The sequence below is a fragment of the Schistocerca gregaria genome, chromosome 7 (assembly GCF_023897955.1).
Source record: "Schistocerca gregaria isolate iqSchGreg1 chromosome 7, iqSchGreg1.2, whole genome shotgun sequence".
NCBI lineage: Eukaryota > Metazoa > Arthropoda > Insecta > Orthoptera > Acrididae > Schistocerca > Schistocerca gregaria.
In genome coordinates this window covers 66761078-66785605 of record NC_064926.1, presented here as the reverse complement: position 1 = coordinate 66785605, position 24528 = coordinate 66761078, and the positions used below count along the sequence as shown (strand labels likewise).

Here is a 24528-nt window from a genome sequence, read left to right as displayed (position 1 = left end):
ACAACAAAAAGTGTCATCTTCAGGCCTCAAGCAAAATCTGTCTTGAACTTATGAATCTCAATGACAAAGATCAACGAGTCCTCAAATGGAATCATTACAACTTACTAAGCATGTTATGCAAGCATGTGCAGCAGACAAAGTTGAGTGTGTCGGGGCGAAAATTAACTGGATTCCATAACTTACAGTAACAAGACCTTCAATTGTCAGATGACAATGGTTGAAACTGGCAACATGTTTTGAACAAATGATACCTGAATTCCAATACAGCTGTTGATCTCAATTTTCATTATTCAAGTTCTTCACATCCGGCTGTTGCCTCACTGTCCTTGATGGCTTACCAGAGACTCCTGTGATAGGTCAGGAATATTGAATTCATTTACACTGCATAAAATATCCAAAACGTTCAATTTTTGTCCTCAAAATTAATTTCAGAGTCACATTCTGCTGTAGTTTTCAATACTAAATCAAGCCACTGCAGTGCCTCATCCTCAATTTTTGATATTTTTATATCATTCACATAAATAAATATGATGCTCTCTCAACCCAATGACCAAAAAACCATGTTTATAATCTGATGGAAACTGCTGGTGAATTTGTTAATTCAAATGGAACTGTGTTGGGCATGTCATAAAGAAAGTATACTTCCAGCTCACGTCTTAGCCATAAACATGAAAGCACCGATTCTTGAGATCTAAGAGTGTAAAACATACAAGCAGCTTACAATTTATCTAGATAATCTATGGGGCAGTGGGTAACTACCTTTCACTGTAATTTTACTTAATTTTCTCTAACCTACACTGATGTTGCACTCCCCATTTTTTTTAGCTACAGCCTGGTTAGCACATTTGGATTAATGTGGTTCAATAAAACACACCTCAGCTTGGCTACCAACAATCTCTTTCTCTTCCAGTGACAATTTCTGGGTCTGCTATTAGTTGGTTGTGTTTGTCTTTTTTGGGATGTAATTATTCACCAATATTTCAGTACATTTCTCTATTTCATCCCTAACTGTGCTTTTAATACAAAAATCTGGTTCACCTGCTACACACACCACATGAGATGAGCTTCCACTTATGGCTTCCTAACTATCTCCAGCCTTGTTTAGTTAAACCTCAGCTTGGTCAAAAATATAATTTCCAGTTGCCACGTCTAAATTTGTAATACTTCCAGAAACAACAAACATCTTCAATTAGGATAGAAGCTGAAGTACTGGACTAAAATTTGTGCCAAGGTGCACAGGCTGTGAAGCAGTCACTAAAGTGAATGATATCATGTTTGGCAGGATGTTCAGTGACATGACTGTCGACTCATTTCTTGGCCACAGTTTGTCCGTGGCCATTCATGCACACAGACAGCTTGTTAGTTGTCATACCCACATAGAATGCAGAACAGTGGTTGCAGCTTAGCTTGTAGACCGCATGGTTGGTTTCACAGGTAGCCCTGCCTTTGATGGGATAGGTGATGTTAGTGACCGGACTGGATTAGGTGGCGGTGGGAGTATGTATGGGACAGGTCATGCATCTAGGTCTATCACAGACATATGAACCATTGAGGGATTGGGAGCAGGGGTTGTGTAAGGATGGACGAGTATATTGTGTAGGTTCAGTGGACAGAAGAACACCACAGTGGAAGACATGGGAAGGATAGTGGGCAGGAAATTTATCATTTCAGGGCATGCCGAGAGGTAATCGAAACCCTGGGGGAGAATGCAGGTCAGTTGCTCCAGTCCTGGGTGTCACTGAGTTATGAGGGGAATGCTCCTCTGTGGCAGGACGGTGGGACTTTGGGAGGTGGTGGGAGACTGGAAAGATAAGGTACGGGAGATTTGTTTTTGTACAAGGTTAGAAAGATAATTACAGTCAGTGAAGGCTTCAGTGAGACACTCAGTGTATTTCGAGAGGAACTTCTCGTCACACCAGATGCGATGACCATGGATGGCTAGGCTGTACGGAAAGGACTTCTTGGTATGGAATGGCCTTAATGACTGAAAGGTTTAATTGTGAAAGTCTTTTTGTTGTGCCTATCTGCGACCCAGCATCTCTGCTATATGAAAAAACTACACAGAAGATTTACATTGACTATGTGCTCAACATGAGAATTGTGCTTAACTTTTTTCCTCTTTTCCTCCAGTAAAGACAATATTTTTCTCTACTATATTGGAATATTGCTTTTTCTTATTCATTATCTTAATCTTCAAATTCTACATTAATTTTCAATACAAACTTTTCTGTACTGGATGAACATAACAAATTTCAGCAGTCATTTCATTCTTTTAGCCCCTTTCTACAACATGCTGCAGAGTGAAAAATTCATTCTGTAAACCATCCCCCAAACTGTGGCTAAGCCATGTCTCTGCAACGGTCCTCCTTCCAGAAGTGCTAGTCCTGAAAGTCATGCAGGAGAACTTCTTTGTGGTCTGGAAGGTAGGAAATACGGTACTGAAGGAAGTAAAGCTGTGAGGGCAGGTCATAAGTAGCTTCGGTCTCTGGAAGGATGACACAATACCCACATTTGGTACAAGTATAGATTCACAAAGTTTTCTGTTTATGGAAATTTATGTGAAAACTGCAGTGTTTCCTGTTTTTGCTTTGCATAAAAAATCTGGAAATATGACCACTTTGTAAAATTAATAGAAATGTTTTTGTTCAATATTATCAACTAGAAAACCACATTTCACAATATAAAAATATTCTTATTGAGCTGATACACATTTACAGCAACTGACAAACTCTTAAATCATTGTGACATGGCCATTATCCAATAACATACAAATATTTACAGTCAGTGACCAAAAGCAGCATATAATGTTTCATCTCTTGATTATAAACTGAAACAATACTTCGAGGCAATAGCTTACTCATGCATTATGCGTTACATAAAAAGAAATCAACAGACTGCAACAAGAAAGTAACAGTAAGGTCATTAAACATCCAACATACACACCAAATAACTTTTACATGATGTGTTCTTATTGCATTGGACCATAACAGCAATAAACAGCAGGGTATTGTGACAGTAGGAACACTCAGCATAAAATAACTTTGAGTTGAATGGTATGTAAGTTATGTACTCACTGATGGTCAGATGATGAGACCCATCAAAACTGTAAACTGCAGCTACTACAACAGAAATACTTAACTGTGGGTACTACTTTAAATGTAAATGAGGTCAGAGAGATAAAGAGATGTACAGAGATGAGGAAGTGTAATAGTAGAAGAATGAGAAAAAGGAGCAGTAAATGATAATATTAAACAGCTAGTTGTGTTCCACTGCTTTACTAACACACTGTAGTTATTCAATAAGCATCATTTGGTGAACATTATAGTGACAAAGTCAACTTTTGGTACAAACAACCTGCACTTCCATTTATTTGTTAATTTCTAATTTGGACTTTTGCGACAGCTGCTATCCACAGCATTCTGTATTTCAGTATTTCAATTCCCTGAGATTTTGAATGAAAGGGGCCAGAAACAGAAAAGGGGGGGGGGGGGGAAGTAGGTAGGTAGGTAAGAAGGTATGTAGGTAGGTAGGTAGCTACGTACATATGTACACAGGTACATAGATAGTGTGTGTGTGTGTAGTGTGTGTGTGTGTGTGTGAGAGAGAGAGAGAGAGAGAGAGAGTGAGAGAAAGAAAAAGAGAGAGAGAGAAAGAGAGAGAGAGAGAGAGAGAGAGAGAGAGAGAGAGAGAGAGAGAGAGAGAGAGAGAGAGATAGATTTCATGTGCACAGATGCAAGCATGACACACACGGGTGTGACACTGTGTAAGAGAAAGGCACATTACATATTACGAGCAAAGCACCAAGCTTTAGCAAAGTTATTCATACATTGATAACATTTCACATGAACACTGGACAACAAACAAGAATGCAACACAAAACAGTTCTCACAATCACAGCTTCTCTGACAATTAGCCTATTCCACAGCAGTCACCATAACTATTGTCCTTCTACTTTCAAAACAGTATTACAGTTACACAATTTCAAGAGACAATCACAGTAAGAAACCAGTTCTATTAATCTCGCTATTTATATGCACACACAAATAACATTCAACAAACTTTTTATCAAAATATAATCCATACCATTTATTCAGAAGTTACAATTAAATAAGGAGTTAAAAACAAGGGTATTATAGAAACATTTTCTCTTGAGAGATTCATAATCAGTATTATATACCACTATTATTAAAAAATAACTTATCATTACTGCACACTGTCACATATTTACAGAGATTTAAATTATACGATTTGATACAAATCATAGTTTAAGGTAAATATATTTACAAAGAGGAACACTTTGGATTTGGTAAGAAAGATGGCCTTTTAGATGGTGGCAATTTTTTCCCAGGAATTGCCATTAGACCCAGCCCACTGTTAGAACGACCACCTCTTGAACTCTTCTTGGGGCTATATTTTTTGCGCGGTGATGCTGAACCTCTACCTCTCCTGTTTTGAGAAACATACGAGCAGTACATGAAATACTATACATTAATCGCCAACATGAGACTAACAACTAATTAACATTCCACTAAATATGTTCTCCATCTCAAAAATGGAATTCCGTACATTATATGACTGTATTTGTGAACAATTTAAGAGGTATAGTTACCAACGCACTGTATAGTTGAGACATTGAATGATTGATAGGCACATATACAACACTAAAATGTTGCTAAGTTTTCACACACACACACACACACACACACACACACTTCTGCACTGGTACATTCTTTCAACTGGCTACATTGTATCAGCACTGCATCTTGAACTAGGGATGAGGGGTTGTACTGGGAGAAATAAGAGAGGGAAAAGAGGGGGTGGGGAGATAGAGGGACAGTGGCCATTGGCTGGGAGGGAAGAGGTCACAAGTGCACGAGATAGGAATGTGGAACTCGTGTAGGCAAGAAAAGTGCATGTGCCAGAAAATGGTGAGAAGTGAACAGGGAGGGAGCAATTGAACAGAAAAGGAAGAAGAGGTAGACTGCAGCAAGGAGGGTATAAGTATAAAATGAATGAAGTGAGGGGCCATGCAGAAAAGGGTGGGTGTGGGAGGAGGGAGATAGGGGGGGATCAAGATTGTGAGATTTAAGGATGTGTCATAGGACAAATTACATCTCATAGTTATGAGGTGTTATTTGGGAGGGGTGCTGGTGGGAAAGATGGAGGGGAAAGGGGCAGGAGGTGGGATTCAGCTGATGCAGGTTGTGAAGTAGCCAGCGAATTCTAGCTTCTGCCACTGTTGGGCAACTCTGCTCTCAGCCAAAACTAGACAATGGATAGCTGATTGGCAGTCATCCACATGTAAAAGGCAGTGTAAAAGCTATAGCAGAACTTTTATGTAGTATGACTGCTCTCACAGGTGACCCTACTTCTCACAATACAGGACATGCTTGTGGCAGGCTGGAGAAGGATATGATGGGTGGGTGGCTAGGATAGGAACTGGACTCACTTCATAAGAAAGGTGACAAGACAGGCTTAAACAATTAACGTCCTAAACCTTTACTGGCATCTTTTTCCAAAATATTCAAAAAAAGTAATGTATTAAAGTGCAGTTGCATACTTAAAAGTGGAAACACTTACTCAACATACCACAATTTAGATTCCAGATACACTCACTCATCAAATAGTTTAAGCCTTAAATAATATCACTGGTTGGTCTTTTTTGTGATCTTTCCAAGGAATTTGATTAAGTAGATCACGTTACTGTCTCAGAAAAACTCAGGTTTTATGGAATTGATGGCTTAACACACAGTGATTGGGGAAAACTCACAAAAGGATTCCCACTGAGTTCAATTTTGGGTCCACTCCTATTCTTTATAAATGTGAATGACTTTCTACATAACATTCAACAAGTAAGTTGGTATTTTTTGCAGATGATACAAATGTTATAATAAATCCTAGTAATAAGAAATCAACAGAAGAATTGATAAATGATATTTCCCAAAGAATTATTAAGTGGTTCTCTGAAAATGGACTCTTCCCAAATTTTGAAAAAAAAAAAAAAGAAGAGAGGGAGAAATCCACTACATTCAGGTCCGTACAACAAATAGGGTCATACTAACAACTGATGTAGCACATGAGCAGAGGTCAATAAACAGGGTAGGATGCTCCAAATTTCTGGGTGTACATATTGATGAGAACGTGAACTGGAAGAAGCACATAACTGAGATTCTCAAACAACTGAGTTCAGTTCTTTGTATAATAGCTAATCTAGGAAACTAACATATTTCCACTCAATAATGTCAAATGAACAGCAATAATAATTTGTGGTGTTCACCTGTGGGCATCACGTAAGTACGTCTTCCAGGAGTTAAGACATTTTAACTGCACTGTCACAACACATATATATTCGCTGATGAAATTCATCATAAATAATCTATCACAATTTGAGACCAGTGATGTCCATACTTACAACACTACAGGGAAAAATAACCTTTATTACCCACTGCTAAAGCTGTCAGTTAGAAAGGGGTTCAATATGCAGCAACAAAAATTTTGGTTCATTTGGCCAATAACATAAAATGTCTGACAAGCAGTGGAGCAAGTTTTAAATCTAATTTAAAATCATTTCTCCTCGGCAACTCCTTCTACTCCATTGATAAATTTCTACTTAAAAATTGGTAATCAGCAAAAAAAGTGTAGCTGCATGGACAGGACTAAGAATAATAATGTGTTCATTAATGTTAACACTAATCCGGTGCACATACCCTGGAACCCGAATTGTTCCACATCATTTCAATAAAAAAATCATTCAAATGGTACAGGAAACATCTAACTAACTAACTTGAATCTTCTGCAGGGGTATGATGCACATGGCAAGGAGTTGGGAGTAGGTGTGGGATGAAGATGAACCAGGATATTTCATAAACTGAGTGAGCGGTAGAATACCACTCTGAGAGGCTTGACAAGACCTGTGGGTAGGACGTGAAGCATGTTGGCTCTGCTTCACAACCTGTACCACCTGAATTCTCCTGTAAAATGTCAGTTTCACAGAACTACATAGATGAGATTTGCTATTACAATACATATTTTGCCTCAATCTAAACCCCCTCCCCTTTTTCATTGGCCTCAATAATCTCCCATTAGCTCTGCCACTCACCCACCTCCACCCTTGTCCCAATGGCCACAAATTTTATCCATTCTACATTTACACTCACCTCTCCATAGCCTCCATCTTCCGCTGTTCTATCTCCACCTCTCAGCCCAATTTTCCTTGAAATGATGAGCCAAACTAAACTTACCTCAGCCTGGACAAGAGGGAGCTTACTGTTGATGCATTCCTATTTGTGGACTTGCTGCCTCCCTTAATTAGTTGTTGTCACCCTTGCTCGCAACCATCCATTCCCATCCCTATCCCCCCACCCACTCCACCTAAAAAACTCTTCATCCTCACCTTAGTTAAGTTACGCTGGTGGTACAATTTAGAAGTGCAGGTGTACATACATTCTGCAATAATGAGCTCTGGAAAAGGGCACAGCCTGAAAGCTTAGCAACATTTTCAGTCTTGTGAATGAGATTTTCACTCCACAGCAGAGTTTACGCTATTATGAAACTTCCTAGCAGATTAAAACTGTGTGCCGGGCCGAGACTCAAACTCGGGACCTTTGCCTTTCGTGGGCAAGTGCTCTACCGACTGAGCTGCCCAAGCATGACTCACGCCCCATCTTCACAGCCAGTACCTTGTCTCCTAGCTTCCAAACTTCACAGAAGCTCTCCTGCAAAACTTGCAGAACTAGCACTCCTGGAAAAAGGATACTACAGAGACATGGCTTAGCCACAGTCTGGTGCATGTTTCCAGAATGAAATTTTCACAATGCACTTAATCTGCCAGGAAGTTTCATAGCAGCATACACTCCATTGTTGAGTGAAAATTTCATTCTAGAAACATCTCTCAGGCTGTAGCAAAGCCATATCTCCACAATATCCTCTCTTCCAGGAATGCTAGTTCTGCAAGTTTCGCAGGAGAGCTTCTGTGAATATTGGAAGTTAGGAGAGGAGGCACTGGCGGAATTAAAGCTGTGAGGATGAGTCGTGAGTTTTGCTTGGGTAGCTCAGTCAGTAGAGCACTTTCCCGTGAAAGACAAAGGTATTGAGTTTGAGTCTTGGTCCAGCACACAGTTTTAATCTGCCAGGAAGTCTCATTTTCAGTCTTGCTTATGTGTCTCCAGACAACTCAAAACAACCATACAGTGAACTGTTACCTTTGCTTCTTCTATTATTAATAGTCCACCAAAGACTTTCCATTACCATACCATTACATCATCACATGACTATATATTTATGGTTATTAATTAATTACTTTACACAGATAAGAACTTGCATAACATAATAAAATTCTGGCATGCCAAATTTCAACAGCAAGGCTAGCCATCAACTGTTGTGGTAAATGTTACTTCAAATTACATGAAGTAATTTGTTATAGAAAAATTAAGTGTCAAGGTACTGTTTTCCAACACCTGCATAATAAAACTACAGTACTGATCATTATATTTAAGTTTTAGATTTTTTATTACCTGTCTATTAGAGAAACAAATTATCAGTCAAGTGATTTAACATAACTGCCTCACAACTACAATCTAACATAAGTTACATTTAACCTAATTGCAATAAATGACTAGCTGTAGTTGTAGAGGAAAAAGTGAAAGCAGATGTTGGTGTAAAAAGTGTGGTGCTGGTATCCAAGTAGAAGACTATTCATAGGTCTGCCATACCCAACAATTGTACTAGCAGAAATGTAAGGTAATCATATTAGCTGAAACGTATTAAATCTATTTTCACAACAACCAGTAGGGTATTTAAAACTGATGTCAATGAATTGATTAAACATGAGTACATAGCTACTGATATGCAACATACCAGTTTATTTTGATATATATAACAACAGATGAAATCAGAATCCACATATATTCACAGATATCTTCAACATCACATTAAAAGGTCTACCAAGACATTATTAATCATGTATTTCTCATGTTTTGGGCATGTCACAGTCTTAAATTGAAGAAAAATCTGAAGAAACCTTTACAGTGCTACTGCTGAAATACAAGGGTAGGTGGGAGTAAGGCAGAACCAGGCAAGGACTCAGCATATACTTACCCAGATTTTCCTCCCCGACGGTACCTTTTTGTTCTTCTACTAGAACCTCCCCTTGCTTTACGTTTTACACCTCTTCTAGGGCTGCTGAAGTACGGTGAATCATGTCCAATGTTATCAGCGCACAACCAATCTTCCTCTTGAGAATTTTGAGGTTCTTCTGATGTTTCTTCTGCGAGCTCAGCAAGAAGTACTGCGCAAGGTACCACAATAAAAATAAGATGCTTTGTTAAATAATAATTTGTCAATGAAATTTAATTTTGTGAGTGTTAAAAATAAGGAGAACTTTTGTTGTGTTCACATTAGTTGAGTTAAAGCAGATTTTCTGGAAGTTCCTGTTTTTAAATGGATAAGTCTGAAATGTTAGTTCCAGATAATCATCTACAGACTGCATAAACATAGCAAGTGATAAATAGTAACATCATCTTTCCCTTACAGCCTGGCCACCGAAGGATGGCATATTTGCAGTGGCAAGAACTCCCTTGCCCAGTATGCTGAGGGTCTGACCAAGGCCTTCACAGACAGACATTAAACCCCCACCTGACCTATTCCACGAACAGATATCTCGTGCCATTTCCCCTCAAATCCCAATCCTCTCCAACAAGCAGTCAAAAAGGAGTGCCCTCTTCGTCACTCAGCACCACCCCAGACAAGAATAACTGAACCACATACTTTGCCAGCACTTCAATTACTTATCATCATGCCCTGAAATGAGAGACATCCCATCAGAAATCCTTCCGACCCTTCCTAAGGTGGCGTTCCACCACCCACCCAACCTCTCCAACATCATATTCCATCACTATGCCACTCCCAATCCCAACCCCTTGCCACAAAGATCATATCCCTGTGGAAGACTCAGCCCAATCCAACCAACCAGCACCTCCTATTCCAGTTCTGTTACTGGTTTATCCTACAACATCAGGAACCGCCCCACCTGTGAAAGCTGCAATGTCATATACCAGCTCCGCTGCAATCATTGCACAGCTTTTTATATTGGTATGACTACCAACGAGCTGTCCACCACGATGAATGGCCACCACCAAACTGTGTCCAAGAGCCTATAGCACAACATGCAGCTGAACATAATACGCCTGATTTCAGCAGCTGCTTCACTACATGAGCCATCTAGATCCTCCCCTCCATCAGCAGCTTTTCTGAACTGTGCAGATGGGTGTTGTCCTTACAACAAATTTGCTGCTCCTGTAATTATTCTGGCCTCAACCTATGGTAACATACTGTCCCCACATCAATCAACAGTTTCCACCTCCTCTTTCTTATCACCCCCCCCCCCCCCCCCCCCCATTCTTGTCTCCCACCCTCTTTGTTTTCTGCCCTGTGCCAATGTACCCGCCCATCTTTTCCTGCTCCTCTCCTTTTTCACTCCATTTTCCCCACCTACCTACCCCTCAACCTCCTGTCGCTGCACCTGTTGGCATCTAGTCCCTGCACATTCTGGCTGACCGTGCTCCTCTATCACATCAGCCATACACTGCTATCCCTTCCCCTTCCCCATCTCCTCCAGATTGCTGCTTCCGTTACATATGATACTTGCATTCTGGTCTGAGCTGCTGCAGCTGGCAATCATATGTGTGTGAGGTGTACTTGTTTGTGTGAATGAATTGTGTGTGTCTCTCTTTGTTTTTCTGACGAAGGCTTTCGATGAAAGTTTGTGTATGAGAGTCTTTTAATTGTGCCTGTCTGCTGCTTAACATGTCATCACTGCAGTAAGTGGCAATCTATCTTTTCCTGCATTGAACCTGAAGTCTCCATTGTTTGATTTCCATAGAAAGAAATATTTATGTAAAAAATAATTTAGAGAGATGAATGTTATGTTGACCTTGCCTGATTGATCATTTGTATTCTAGTCCTCCTCCTTACCAAAGTCCAGCCCCTGACTGGGTTTGCTTGGGATATAAGTCATCAGTGTACCTTTTTATTCTGTCCTTGGTTCATTATGCTTTCTGAACTCATCAGACATTTTTGTAACAGATTTTAAGTGGTACTGCATTATATTCAGCTGCCATGAAAAACAGAAATTAAAAAAGAGCCAAAGCAATACATTTCACATTCTGCTAACAGAAGAGACTTAGTCAAAGTTTCCAAATTTCCACACAAAAAGCAATTATGTTATTTTCCATCAACTCGAGGAATCTCAAGTAATGCTAGTTGGGCAGTACCCCCTTTGGAGAGTGTCTTCCAGAAATAGCAGAAAGTAATGTGTATAAAAAACAGAGTCTTAAATTCCTGATCACTGTAGAAGAAACAAAGCCCAAAGTTCCATCAAGAGAGCCAGTGTCAGCTGCAACAAGACAACGCCCAAGATATGTGCAGCCTCAACACCTGTACATCTAATGCAGTTACGTATTTCTACCACCCAAAAGTTAGAATGTTCTGTGAAGTGTGCCAGTCAGTTGTTAATGATGTGAGCCTTTTTGTTGCTCTTCATGATTATCATCCTACAACTTCAATAATTGTAAGATTACTTTGTTCCATTTTGATTAATAAATCATTTGTCATGTTTTTATGAAAATAATTAAAGAAAACTGAGCAGTTATCAGTAATTACAGTTTGTTACAGAAACACAAAAATATGGAATTATTCCATTTGTTACCATCACACTCATTAGATATTTTTTCCCTTTATTTCCTATACTATACTGGTGGTTACCATATCATATCTACAGGAAACACTGAAATGCTTATGAGGTATCATATCATTAAACTTATCATTTATTAATATATTAAAAACAAAGATTCCATGACTTACCAAGCGGGAAAGCGCTGGTAGATAGGCACAATAAAAAAAACACACGAACACACACACAAAATTTCAAGCTTTTGCAACCCACGGTGCTTCGTCAGGAAAGAGGGAAAGATGAAAGGATGTGGGTTTTAAGGGAGAGGATAAGGAGTCATTCCAATCCCGGGAGCGGAAAGACTTACCTTAGGGGGAACAAAAGGACAGGTATACACTCGCACACACGCACATATATCCATCCACACATATACAGACACAAGCAGACATATTTAAAGGCAACGAGTTTGGGCAGAGATGTCAGTCGAGGTGGAAGTGCAGAGGCAAAGATGATGTTGAATGACAGGTGAGGTATGAGTGGCGGCAACTTGAAATTAGCGGAGGTTGAGGCCTGGTGGATAACGGGAAGAGAGGATGATATATTGAAGGGCAAGTTCCCATCTGTTTTTAATATATTTTTCCCATGTGGAATGTTTCTTTCTATCTTATTTTTATCATTTAGTAATTTATTTAAGACATCCAGACTCAAATGGTCCAGTTAATTTTTCAGGAAACATTTTCTTTCGAGAGGAATCTTCAATTTACCAGGTTACATGCCAAGTCACCATAAAAATGTTGTGCATGAATTATTGTTTATATTAAAAAAGATACAGTTCATTTGAAAACTCTAATTCCCTCTTTCCAGCAATCAGTTTACTTTCTATGAAAAATCATTAAACAGAGAAATTATCGATAAGTAAAGTTTTCACTTACCCGAAACTACTTTTGTTATTTGAACTTTTAAGCTTCTTTGTTTCACAGATTTAACGTTATTCTTTTGTTGTACAAATCTTTTTCTGATATAGATAATACGATTATCTGAATAATATACTAACTAGGAAATTAGGAGATGGGGAAAATAACAAACCTGAGACATTTAGACGTAACTCGGTAACCACTGAATAGACACATTTTACCAACCAAATAGCACACTGAACTAGTATACTTTTGTAGTTATCTAACCTACTGTTAAACAAATTATTACCCGATTCAAAGGTACTACATCACTACTGAATTTGGCCCTTGTATCATTATAACATTGGTCTCGTAAACTGGGAGAATGGTGTACTGACCACATGCCCCTTCATATCTGCATCCAGTGATGTCTGTGAGCTGAGGATGACATGGTGACCAGTAGGTACCGTTGGGCCTTCATGGCCTATTTGGGTGGAGTTTAGTTTATCATTATAAAATAAAATTTAACTACAAATTTCACTAATTATACTTTATATATTGCAGTTCACATCTAGCTATCAACTCGCTAACGCCTATGTGCAGTTCACATTAAGTGAGCATCAAGTTAAAATCTCAATGAAAGTCAGCTGACAAGGACATAAACTTATGACTTGTGTTATTATCTGTTATGAATTTAGTCTAAGTTGGTACCTAGCTGTCAACCAGTCAACACTTCCGCGTCAAAGTCTGTCTTTACTATTTTATTAATTTCTCCATGTCAATAATTGAACATTTGTGCATTGCTACCAGTGACTAGAAAGCCTATTGTGTCCAGTGGCTATGTAACCAAAAACAACTCTTTGTTATTCATGAATCAGAACTCGCTTGTGAAAGTGCACTGTAAAAATATTGCCACTATCAGAATATTTCACAGTTTACTGAAAGTGTCTCCCTATGATTTACATTCTAGAAGAAAACTTATAGAAAAGCTGGTATTATGTTTACAAGAATGATAACTGTGAAACCTAATCAAGTGAATAAAAGATGTGTGTTGCATCTTTCATTTAAAAATTTGCTGTAAAACCAGGCTGCAGCAAGATGACAGATATTCGACCGCTAGCTACCAACGGCCATCGAAAGCTCACATGTAAGGCATGTTCCACAAATCAGTGAGAATCAGTAATACTCTACGTACATACCCAATTTTTCAGCAGCATGTTGCTGAGTAATCTGAAGAAGTGCTTTCCCGTACTTCTCAAAGTTAGCTTTTGTTACATGGGATATTTGCAACATTTCTTCTTCTGTTTCAGGCATCAGTTGTGACATTGCTTGAATAGCCTATATGATGACAAACAGAAACCATCAATATCAAATTTTCAAAAGAAAGATAATAAGTTTTTGTAAGATAAAATAAAATTAATCTATTCAGAATGCTATCTCATGCCACCACTATGAACGGAAGAGCCAACAAGCACCTCGCACAAAATATTAAATCATTTAATTGTGACACATAACTGTTAATAAAAGGAATTATGTATTAATGTCTTGTTTCAGAGAGTCCATGAGAAAGACGTGTATCTGCATAACAAGTACCATATTTGCGCAAATATAGTACACATGCAAATATAGGTCCAACCTATACTTTTGGCAAGAGATTATAGTAAAAAGTGTATCTAGAATATAGACTGCACTCCTAAATTTACACGAGAGTTCATTTAGACAGGACTTTGAGCTGCATCTCTCCACCTGCCCTTTCTCAATTACCTCATAACTAAGTGTGACTTATCACCAGCAGTAGAGGTTACAGTATGAAGTTCAAGCAGGAAAAAACTATCTTCTTCCACTCCCTTTCTTCAACTATTTCATAACAAAGGATGACTCATCACCAACAGGTTAGTTTTGCATATTAGGTGGTCTGATGACACAGTGGTAAACAAGTTCAAAGTGAGGGCAAGAGAAAAGTTTATCATTTAGTTTCTCAGTGACAACAGGGAAGGAGTTCACTAGTAATACAGTGAAATTTAAACTTCAATTTACCAGCTATGAAAAAGAACATGAAAATTGGGAGGAGGAGGACAAGATTAGTGATTAACATCCCACTGGCAAGGAAGTCATTAGAAACGGAGCATAAGCTCAGATTAGGAAAGGATGGAGAAGAAAAATGGCTGTGCCCTTTTGAAGGAACCAACCCAGCATTTGCCTTAAGTGATTTAGGGAAATCACAGAAAGCCTAAATCAGGATGGCCGGACATGAGTTTGAACCGTCGTCCTCCCAAATGCGAGTCCAGTATGCTAACCATGCCACTACCCTCCTTGGTATGGGAAGTTGGATGCAGATTTCATGTTGATGAAAAAAAGCATTACTCTGTGGGGTGTAAATGAAGAGAAACTGTTAAAGAGTTCAAAAAGCCAGTGAGTCATTTCGAGGGTAAAAAATACAAATATACAGATGTCGAAAGAGATTTGCTTGATTTTGTAGTTTAAAATAGGAAATGTCAATACATCATTACAATTTAAATAAATCGAAGACTGCAAAACAGAACATAAAAGAAACATTTTGGCAATGGAGTTTAATGTTTCGTATGGGTGGGTTCAGTGATGAATACAACGAAATAATCTTTCTGTTTGTCGCAGAACTATAACTACGCAAAAACTGCCTAAACCTTAGGAAAACAGTTTGACATCTTTTCAGTGTTATGCGATCCAATTTCATCAAATTATCTTCCATTAGGAAAGTGGAATGTGTTATGCGTGTGTGATATGACTTTCAAAATGGTAGAATGCAGCAATCAGTAGTAATTTCTGTTCTAGCTTTACTAAAGCAAGCAGATCCAGATTTTGGCTAGTAATGAAGCTAGAACAAAAATGACGACTGATTGCTGCCCTCTACCAATTTAGAAATGATCCCACATCGACACCACAAATTTATTTACATTCTCAAATACAGAATGTAGACAAATGTCAGTCTACTCTGATATGCTGAACAGCACTATAAAAAAACAATGTAGGGTAATATAGTGTGCAAATACATACATATGTGCTGAAAAGCAGTGGTGCAGAGTGATGCTGAGCATTATGGCTGATGTATGAAAGCTGCCACTGTATGGTTTTTAATTAGAGAACCCTCTCCAAGGGAGAAAGCTTTTCAGGTCATATTATTGTAAGAGCTCATGACAGTGGGTGGTGGACGACAGAGGAAACTGTCCTACATTGGATTTCTGCAGCATGGAAAAAGTGGCCAGGAGCTCTTCTTCACTAAAAATAAGTGCTTCTGTTGGATAGTTTTTGAAGGCACATTGATGATCGAGTGAAGCAAAAACTGAAAGATGGAAACTGTGATCTAGCAATTATTCCTTGTGGCATGACACATGTGCTGCAGCCCATGGATGTGAGTATCAACCGTCCATTCAAAGCAAATGTGAGACAAGTCTATAGAAACCACATTATGCAGAAAGCAACTTCGATGCCAGGAGGCCATTTACAAATGTGTGTCTGTGCCAGAAGTGTGTCATTGGAATTTGGCTGCTTGGTGGTCAACTTGTCATGGAAAGTTTCAAAAAACAGGAATTTCCAGTAATCTTGGCAGAGCTGACAATGCTCTTTGTGACAGTAACTCTGGACAGCATTCTCTATCACACAGTGAAGATGATGAATCAGATGCTGGTAATGCTAAGATGGTAAAAAGCTTTAGTGCTCCATTTGGGTAAGTACAAACAAGCTGACACAGTTTTCTGAAACAAACGTGATTTTCTTTTTCTCAAGAAGAGCTACTGTATTTGCAAACAAGGTATAAATTTTTCTGCTACTTTGCATCTTTGATGGATTACAAAAGTAACTGTAGTATTAATTTCAACCCAAAATATGTGTGTACATGTCACTCTGTGATTGACTATTTATAATCTGTCAGGAAAAATCTCAATTATAGACCACATCATGATTTTTCAAGACAAAATTTAGAAGATGAAGTGCAGCTTGTATTTGCACAAATACTGTAATAGAAATGGAAAAGGAAAATCTTGTGGTCAGTTAAGGAAACTAACTGTTTTCTTACCTGTACATTCATAATAGATGCACTGCTAACACCCAGTGAGTCAGCAATTGCATTACACATATCCATAAGATCGCTGTAACATCTCTCTTCCAACAGCTTAAGTTCTTTAGCAGCTGGAGAATCAGTAACTGCCGTAGAGGCAGTTGTATCTTTGGTTGCACTTGATCCTTTCATAGCCATTGTCAACTGAAAAAGTAATATATTATTCAAAGTATGTCAGTTTCCTTTTACACAAGCCAGGATTACTATCGTAAGTATACCATGTGAGCCAAAGCAAGTATGTTTAAAGAAGAGCATTCTAGCTAAGAATATAACAGATTAATAAGGTTCTGAAACTGAAAAGGAAAACCAGAGGAAAGGAGTGCCACAAAAAAGCTAGTAGCATTTACACCACTAGTCAAGTGATTAATGCAACAACAGAACAGAAAAAAGATAATGAAAGTCCCACAGTAACAGCAGGCACCTACTCAATTATAAACTTCATGAGGGTGAGTGGAATGTTGAAGTGAAAATGAAGGGCTGCTTCTCGTCAAAACTGGGTCACAGCATGTTAGCTGACAGAATGACAAAGTTGTGCAAGAATAATGCACCTCCAGTGATGAATATTTATGTACTGAACACTCTAAGTACCAGTTATGTGCTGTTTTTTTCATTGCAGGTAATAAATGTGATGCAATGGTAACTATCACGTGTGTGAGACCCATATCAGATAGGACTAATAGGTCATATTGAATGTACACAGGGATGGGCAGCACAAATGGTGATAGGCTTGTTCAACCCATGGGAGAATGTTGCAGAGATACTGAACTGGCTGACTCTTGAAGACAGAATAAACTATTCTGAGAAAGTCTATTAATGAGAATAAGATTGGAATAATTATTGCACGCACAGATGCATTCAAGCAATCGTTCTTCCCACACTCCAGACATGAATGGCACAAGAAGAAACCCTAATAACTTGTACAAAGGGACATGTCCTCTGCCAGGCACTTCATAGTGGTTTGCAGAATGTAGATGTAGAGGTAGGTGTTGCACACCAATAATGAAGGTGGCAAAAGATGGACAGCGATGGATAGAGAACATTATTTAACAGTATTTTTAAATTCATAAATCAATTTTGAGAGATTATTTCAAAAATGTAAACAGGATAATATGCAGGAAACCACAAATATTTAATCTTGCCCTGTTGTGAATGTAAACAACTGCGAATGCAGCCACCCTGTTCCTAATCTGGCAGGGGCAGGTATCAGATGGTGCACAAACCTTGCTCATCAGTTGACTTCAAAATATACACAATGACATCATGGCCTTTGCTGTGCTGTTGATTGTGCAAGTGCAGCAGAAAAGCTTTCTGTAAAGTACTACAATCACTTTTATTGATGCAAATAATTTGTAATAAACTGCAGCAATTGTGCCCTTTATTCCTCTGGAATAAGGCAAATGAGGGTGGATTTGATAATAAGAAGTATAATTGCACGAGTCTAGTTCAAAATGAACACTTATATACACCATTATTGACATGTTTTTCACCTCCGTACAATGCCACACTCATCAAGAGATGATAGGTTCCTGTCACCACTCACTAGGTTTGTCCAGTGTCACACTAATTCTGAATGTTTGGTGCAAGCTTCTGTAGCACGAAGGGTGGGGGGTGGGGGGGATGGATTTGTGCGTGTGTGCGCACGTGTGTGTGTTAACTAGACTCATGCAGTCATGCTTGTTATTATCAAATCCACCACTATCTGCAAACAATGGAAAATCCAGGCTGGAATATAACAGTATTATGAAAAAGAAAATTGCCTCTCAACATATAGCGGAGATGGTGAGACCCACATAGGCACAACAATAAGACTGTCACAAATAAGCTTTCGGCCAGTAAAGCCTTCATCAAAAGTGGCTTCTGTTGCCAGAGACTGCAGTAATGAGTGAGTGAGTTGCATTTCCGTGTGGGTGGGTGTGGGTGTGGGGGGGGGGGGGGGGGCACAAGCTTGTTAGCTTGTTGTCTATTTTTTGACAAAGGCCTTACTGGCCAAAAGCTTATTTGTGACTGTCTTTTTGTTGTGCCTATCTGCAGTTCAGCATCTCTGCTATATGGTGAGTGTCAACTTTCGTTTTAATAATATTTCACCACCATTTACCTTATTCCAGTGGAGTAAAGAGCAACATTGCTGCAGTATATTACAAATTGTTCTCATCAGTAAACGCGATTGTAGCACTTCACAGAAAACTTTTCTGCTGCAATCCGACAATCCACCCCACAATCCACAGTACAGCAAAGGCCACGACATCAATGTGTATACTGTTAAGTCAGTTAATGAACAAGGTTTATGCACCATCTGGTAGCTGCCTCTGTAAGATTCGGAACTAGGTGGATGCATCTGCAATTGTTCAAATGTTACAAAGAGACTTTTCTTGCATGGTGTTGTACATTAGTTCAAATTTTTCTTTCCTTGTATTATTGCTTTTTATATGTGGGGGTTACTACAGTAGTACAAGTTTATATGCCAACTAGCTCTCCAGATGACGAAGAAATTGAAAAAATGTATGATGAGATAAAAGAAATTATACAGGTAGTGAAGGGAGACAAAAATTTAATAGTCATGGGTGATTGGAATTCAACAGTAGGAAAAGGGAGAGAAGGAAACATAGTAGGTGAATATGGATTGGGGCTAATAAATGAAAGAGGAAGCCGCCTGGTAGAATTTTGCACAGAGCATAACTTAACCATAGCTAACACTAAGAATCATGAAAGAAGGTTGTATACATGGAAGGACCCTGGAGATACTAAAAGGTATCAGATAGATTATATAATGTTAAGACAGAGATTTAGGAACCAGGTTTTAAATTGTAAGACATTTCCAGGGGCAGATGTGGACTCTGACCACAATCTATTGGTTATGAACTGTAGATTAAAACTGAAGAAACTGCAAAAATGTGGGAATTTAAGGAGATGGGACCTGGATAAACTGAAAGAATCAGATTTTGCACAGTGGACAGCATAAGGGAACAATTGAGAGGAATGGGGGAAAGAAATACAGTAGAAGAAGAATAGGTAGCTTTGAGGGATGAAATAGTGAAGGCGGCAGAAGATCAAGTAGGTAAAAAGACGAGGTCTAGTAGAAACCCTTGGGTAACAGAAGAAATATTGAATTTAATCGATGAAAGGAGGAAATATAAAAATGCAGTAAATGAAGCAGGCAAAAAAGAATACAAACGTCTCAAAAATGATATCGACAGGAAGTGCAAAATGACTAAGCAGTAAGGATGTAGAGGCTTATCTCATTAGGGGTAAGATAGATACTGCCTACAGGAAAATTAAAGAGACCTTTGGAGAAAGGAGAACCAATTTGTATGGATATCAAGAGCTTTGATGGAAACCCAGTTCTAAGCAAAGAAAGGAAAGCAGAAAGGTGGAAGGAGTATATAGAGGGTCTATACAAGGGCGATGTACTTGAGGACAATATTATGGAAATGGAAGAGGATGTAGATGAAGATGAAATGGAAGATATGATATTGTGTAAAGAGTTTGACAGAGCACTGGAAGGCCTGAGTCGAAACAAGGCCCCTGGAGTAGACAACATTCCATTATAACTACTGACAGCCTTGGGAGAGCCAGTCCTGACAAAACTCTACCATCTGGTGAGCAAGATGCATGAGACAGGCTAAATATTCTCAGACTTCAAGAAGAATGTAATAATCCCAATCCCAAAGAAAGCAGGTGTTGACAGATGTGAAAATTAACGAACTATCAGTTTAATAAGTCACAGCTGCAAAATTCTAACGCGAATTCTTTACAGACGAATGGAAAAACCAATAGAAGCCGACCTCAGGGAAGATCAGTTTGGATTCTGTAGAAATGTTGGAATACGTGAGGCAATACTAACCCTATGACTTACCTTGGAAAGTAGATTAAGGGAAGGCAAACCTACATTTTTAGCATTTGTAGACTTAGAGAAAGTTTTTGGCAATGCTGATTGGAATACTCTCTTTCAAATTCTGAAGGTGGCAGGGGTAAAATACAGAGAGCGAAAGGATCTTTACAATTTGTACAGAAACCAGATGGCAGTTATAAGAGTCGAGGGATATGAAAGGGAAGTAGTGGTTGGGAAGGGAGTGAGACAGGTTGTAGCCTCTCTCAGATGTTATTCAATCTGTATATTGAACAAGCACTAAAGGATTTAAAAAAAAAAGTTCGGAGTAGGTATTAAAATCCATGGAGAAGAAATAAAAACTTTGAGGTTCGCCGATGACATTGTAATTCTGTCAGAGACAGCAAAGGACTTGGAAGAGCAGTTGAACGGAATGGACAGTGTCTTGAAAGGAGGGTATAAGATGAACATCAGCAAAAGCAAAATGAGGATAATGGAATGTAGTCGAATTAAGTTGGGTGATACTGAGGGAATTAGATTAAGAAATGGGACACTTAAAGTAGTAAAGGAGTTTTGCTTTTTGGGGAGCAAAATAACCCATGATGGTTGACGTAGAGAGGATATAAAATGTAGACTGGCAATGGCAAGGAAAGCGTTTCTGAAGAAGAGAAAATTGTTAACTTCGAATATAGATTTATGTATCAAGAAGTCGTTTCTGAAAGTATCTGTATGGAGTGTAGCCATGTATGGAAGTGAAACATGGACAATAAATAGCTTAGACAAGAAGAGAATAGAAGCTTTTGAAATGTGATGCTACAGAAGAATGCTGAAGATTAGATGGGTAGATCACATAACTAATGAGGAGGTATTGAATAGAATTGGGGAGAAGAGGAGTTTGTGGCACAACTTAACTAGAAGAAGGGATTGGTCGGTAGGATATGTTCTGAGGCATAAAGGGATCACCAATTTAGTATTGGAGGGCCAAGTGGAGGGTAAAAATCGTAGAGGGAGACCAAGAGATGAATACACTAAGCAGATTCAGAAGGATGCAGGCTGCAGTAGGTACTGGGAGATGATGAAGCTTGCACAGGATAGAGTAGTATGGAGAGCTTCATCAAACCAGTCTCAGGACTGAAGACCACAACAACATGTGGTGGTTCTCGTCTATTGTGAGTTTTTGGCAGAGACTTTTATTTTCTCTGAGAACTTTAAGATTGGTTTCAATACTATTTAGATTGTTGTTTTACTCTATGAGATGATCTGCATAAATAGAATGTGTATTATCACTTTTAATGGCTCAGAGACATTTTGTTTACTCTATGGAAAAAGATGGGCATGAACTACATGTTAACTAATACATGCCACTTTTGTTAAATTTGTCAGAGAAGGTGCTGTTGGACTTGAGATGCTTCTGTGCTTTGATGTTTGTGCAGTACATAAAATAATGGTAACTCAAAAATTAACTTAAAATAAATTGATTCACATAAATTTAATGCTGTTATCACGAGGTACTGAATTACTCTATGATAATGAGTGACTCACTACATTGTGCAGGATAAAAATAAATTATGTTTCTCAGGTCTACTATCTTTTGCTCCTGGATATTATAGTTTCATTTATCATGGAAATAGCCATTACTTTTTTCATATTCTCTAGACGTGTTAACTATTTCAATCTAAGAACATTGTACAACACGTGACTGAAGTGTTTCAACAGCACATTTTGAGTGGTGCTTTGTAACCTTATCAACAAGAGTGTTCATCAAAGTGGTTGTTTAGCACAACTGGTAAGATTCTTACTTCATATGCTGACGGTTGTGAGTTTGAATCCTATCAATTTCTTGAAATTCTATTTTTAAATTTTATCAAAATAAACTTTTACTAATTTATGTCACTGATATTTTATTGCTTTTGTATATTATTTATTTGATTAATAATGATAAATTAATGTAGTTTTATAGTGCTTAGTAAAGAATTCTAGGAATAATACGAGTAAATTCAGTCTTTAGAGTTCTGGCAGACGAGAACAACTCCTAGTCTCTGAAGTAAGAAATTTGCAAAAATGAAAAAAAAACAACCATTCAACCAGACCACAGCTATACATTCCGTTCATGAGCTCAGTGAAATAGTGAATAAGGATTTAATTTAGAAATTAGGGAATTGAAGGCCAAAAATGAATTTTTTTAAAAGAACTTAATTCACAGAAAGAATCAGTACTAAAAATGTGATGTAGCCTTACTAAAAAAAAATGCTTTTTGCCATGTTCTTTCATTACAGTGGACAAAAATGTCATCTGACATGAAAGAAAAAAATAAATTACACAAAAGTGTAAGCAATGTGTTGTTAAAGTGTTTTCACTAGGGCAGATATGGTGCCTGTTGAAAGAAAACAAAAGGGAAAAATGGAATTCAAAGGACATTGCCCATTCACTGACTTTAAGAGTTCTATTGCCAAAAGCATATGCTTATTTGCAAAAGTGAAAAGTGCCTTTGTCTTGCAGGGTAACACTTCAGAAATGAATGAAGGAATTTAAATGTAGACCAGATATTCTCAAAGATATCCTGTGTTTATTGAAGACTAAGTGAAACACTTTCACTACCCAAGAGAGATTATCAGTTTTGACATTTGATGAAATGCATGTTGGTGGCTGCATATGTTACACTTCATCAGAGGATATACGAGGTGGTCCACATTGAAATATTCAAATCTGCAAGATTCATGGGTTGTGTGGACGGTGGTAGCAACCAGTTTATTATGATTTCATCACAACTATGATTAGTAGTTTGCTTCAGAGCCCCATCAAGGCAGTTTAGGAAATGCGAATATATTCTGTAGCTGTGATATAGGTGGTAAAAATAAAAACGTTTGGAAGGAATTGTGTTTCAATACAGATAAATCAAGCAGACAAAACCAGGAATTTATGGATTTTCTCCAATGTACCAAATCTGTTAAAGGTGTTGAGGAACCATTTCATTGATAGAGGAAGTACGCTACCTAATGGGTACAAGATAACTAACACAATTACATTAGAACTTTCTAAACATTAAAAAAGTGACCTAACGGTAACATACCACATTACTGAAGCACACTTAAATGTGACTGGATGAGCAAAGCAGAATGTAATGATAGCAGCATGCCTAGTTTCACAATGGATGGCTCAGGTTTTTAAGTATGTTATTCACAAAGACACTGAAAGAAATTTTTATTGAACTTATTAATGACATCTCTGATGTCCAAGATGAATGCTCACCTCTGCATAGTGGTCATGGAATGAATCTCTTAATTCAGGAGAAGACTCTAAAGAGATTCTTAAACATTTGTTCAGGAATGCAAGTTGGTGACACATTCTTGCCTTTCCATAAAGGTTTCATTACATCAATAAAATCTCTCTTTGGTCTTTTCGAAAGTGTGAATGTCAGCTACATATAAACTTACAGATTAAATGAAGATTGTTTGGGAATTTATTTATTTATCTTTTTTGTGGGGTACAAGGATTAGGTATATTTTACAACAACCCTACATCATTTGAAGTAAGGAGCAGAGTGCATCTCCTTATATTGACAGATAGTGCAAGTGATATTTCTTTCTCTGGGAAAAGACCAGTTACTGAAGACTTAAATGCAGAGTCTTCTCAGTGTGACATCCACTCAGTTTCTGCATTCTTCAGTTTCATTACTAGTGAGCTCTGTGTAACTGTTGTGGATGAATTGCCAGTATGATAAAACCCAGAAGCTGTGAATTTCAAAGAAAATTTATTAACAGATGTGGTATCAGTGTGCGATGACTCTGTAGTCTCGAATGTTCTTCCAGATGTGGTGAAGACCATCTCAGGCTACACTGCATTTAAGTGCCAAAACATTGATGAATCATTAAGTTTTCCAGCAGGAAAAAGTGAAGAAAGGTAGCCTAATGCAGACTGGATATCAATTATATCTTGTGTGGTCTCTACTCTCCAATGCCACGTTGGACAAGCGAAGTTTTGACATTTGAAGAAGAATTTGATGCTTTTCATGGAAATGGAGTGTGCAAACAAAAATACATTGTAAAGT

The 24528-nt window shown here is 38.2% G+C and overlaps 1 protein-coding gene across 2 annotated transcripts in view; it reads right to left on the bottom strand.

Annotated features, from left to right (window-relative positions):
- Window positions 1-2671: 2671 nt before the first annotated feature.
- The window catches only part of LOC126281372 (Bloom syndrome protein homolog), a 171359-nt gene continuing 149502 nt past the window's right edge, over window positions 2672-24528 (bottom strand). For both annotated transcript variants that reach the window (XM_049980288.1, XM_049980289.1), the window contains exons 21-24: window positions 16613-16798; window positions 13761-13899; window positions 9097-9286; window positions 2672-4446 (exon numbers count right to left, since the gene is read on the bottom strand). In XM_049980288.1, the coding sequence (XP_049836245.1) occupies window positions 4281-4446; window positions 9097-9286; window positions 13761-13899; window positions 16613-16798 (681 nt within the window). In that variant the 3' untranslated portion in view covers window positions 2672-4280. The remainder of the gene's footprint in view (window positions 4447-9096; window positions 9287-13760; window positions 13900-16612; window positions 16799-24528) is intronic.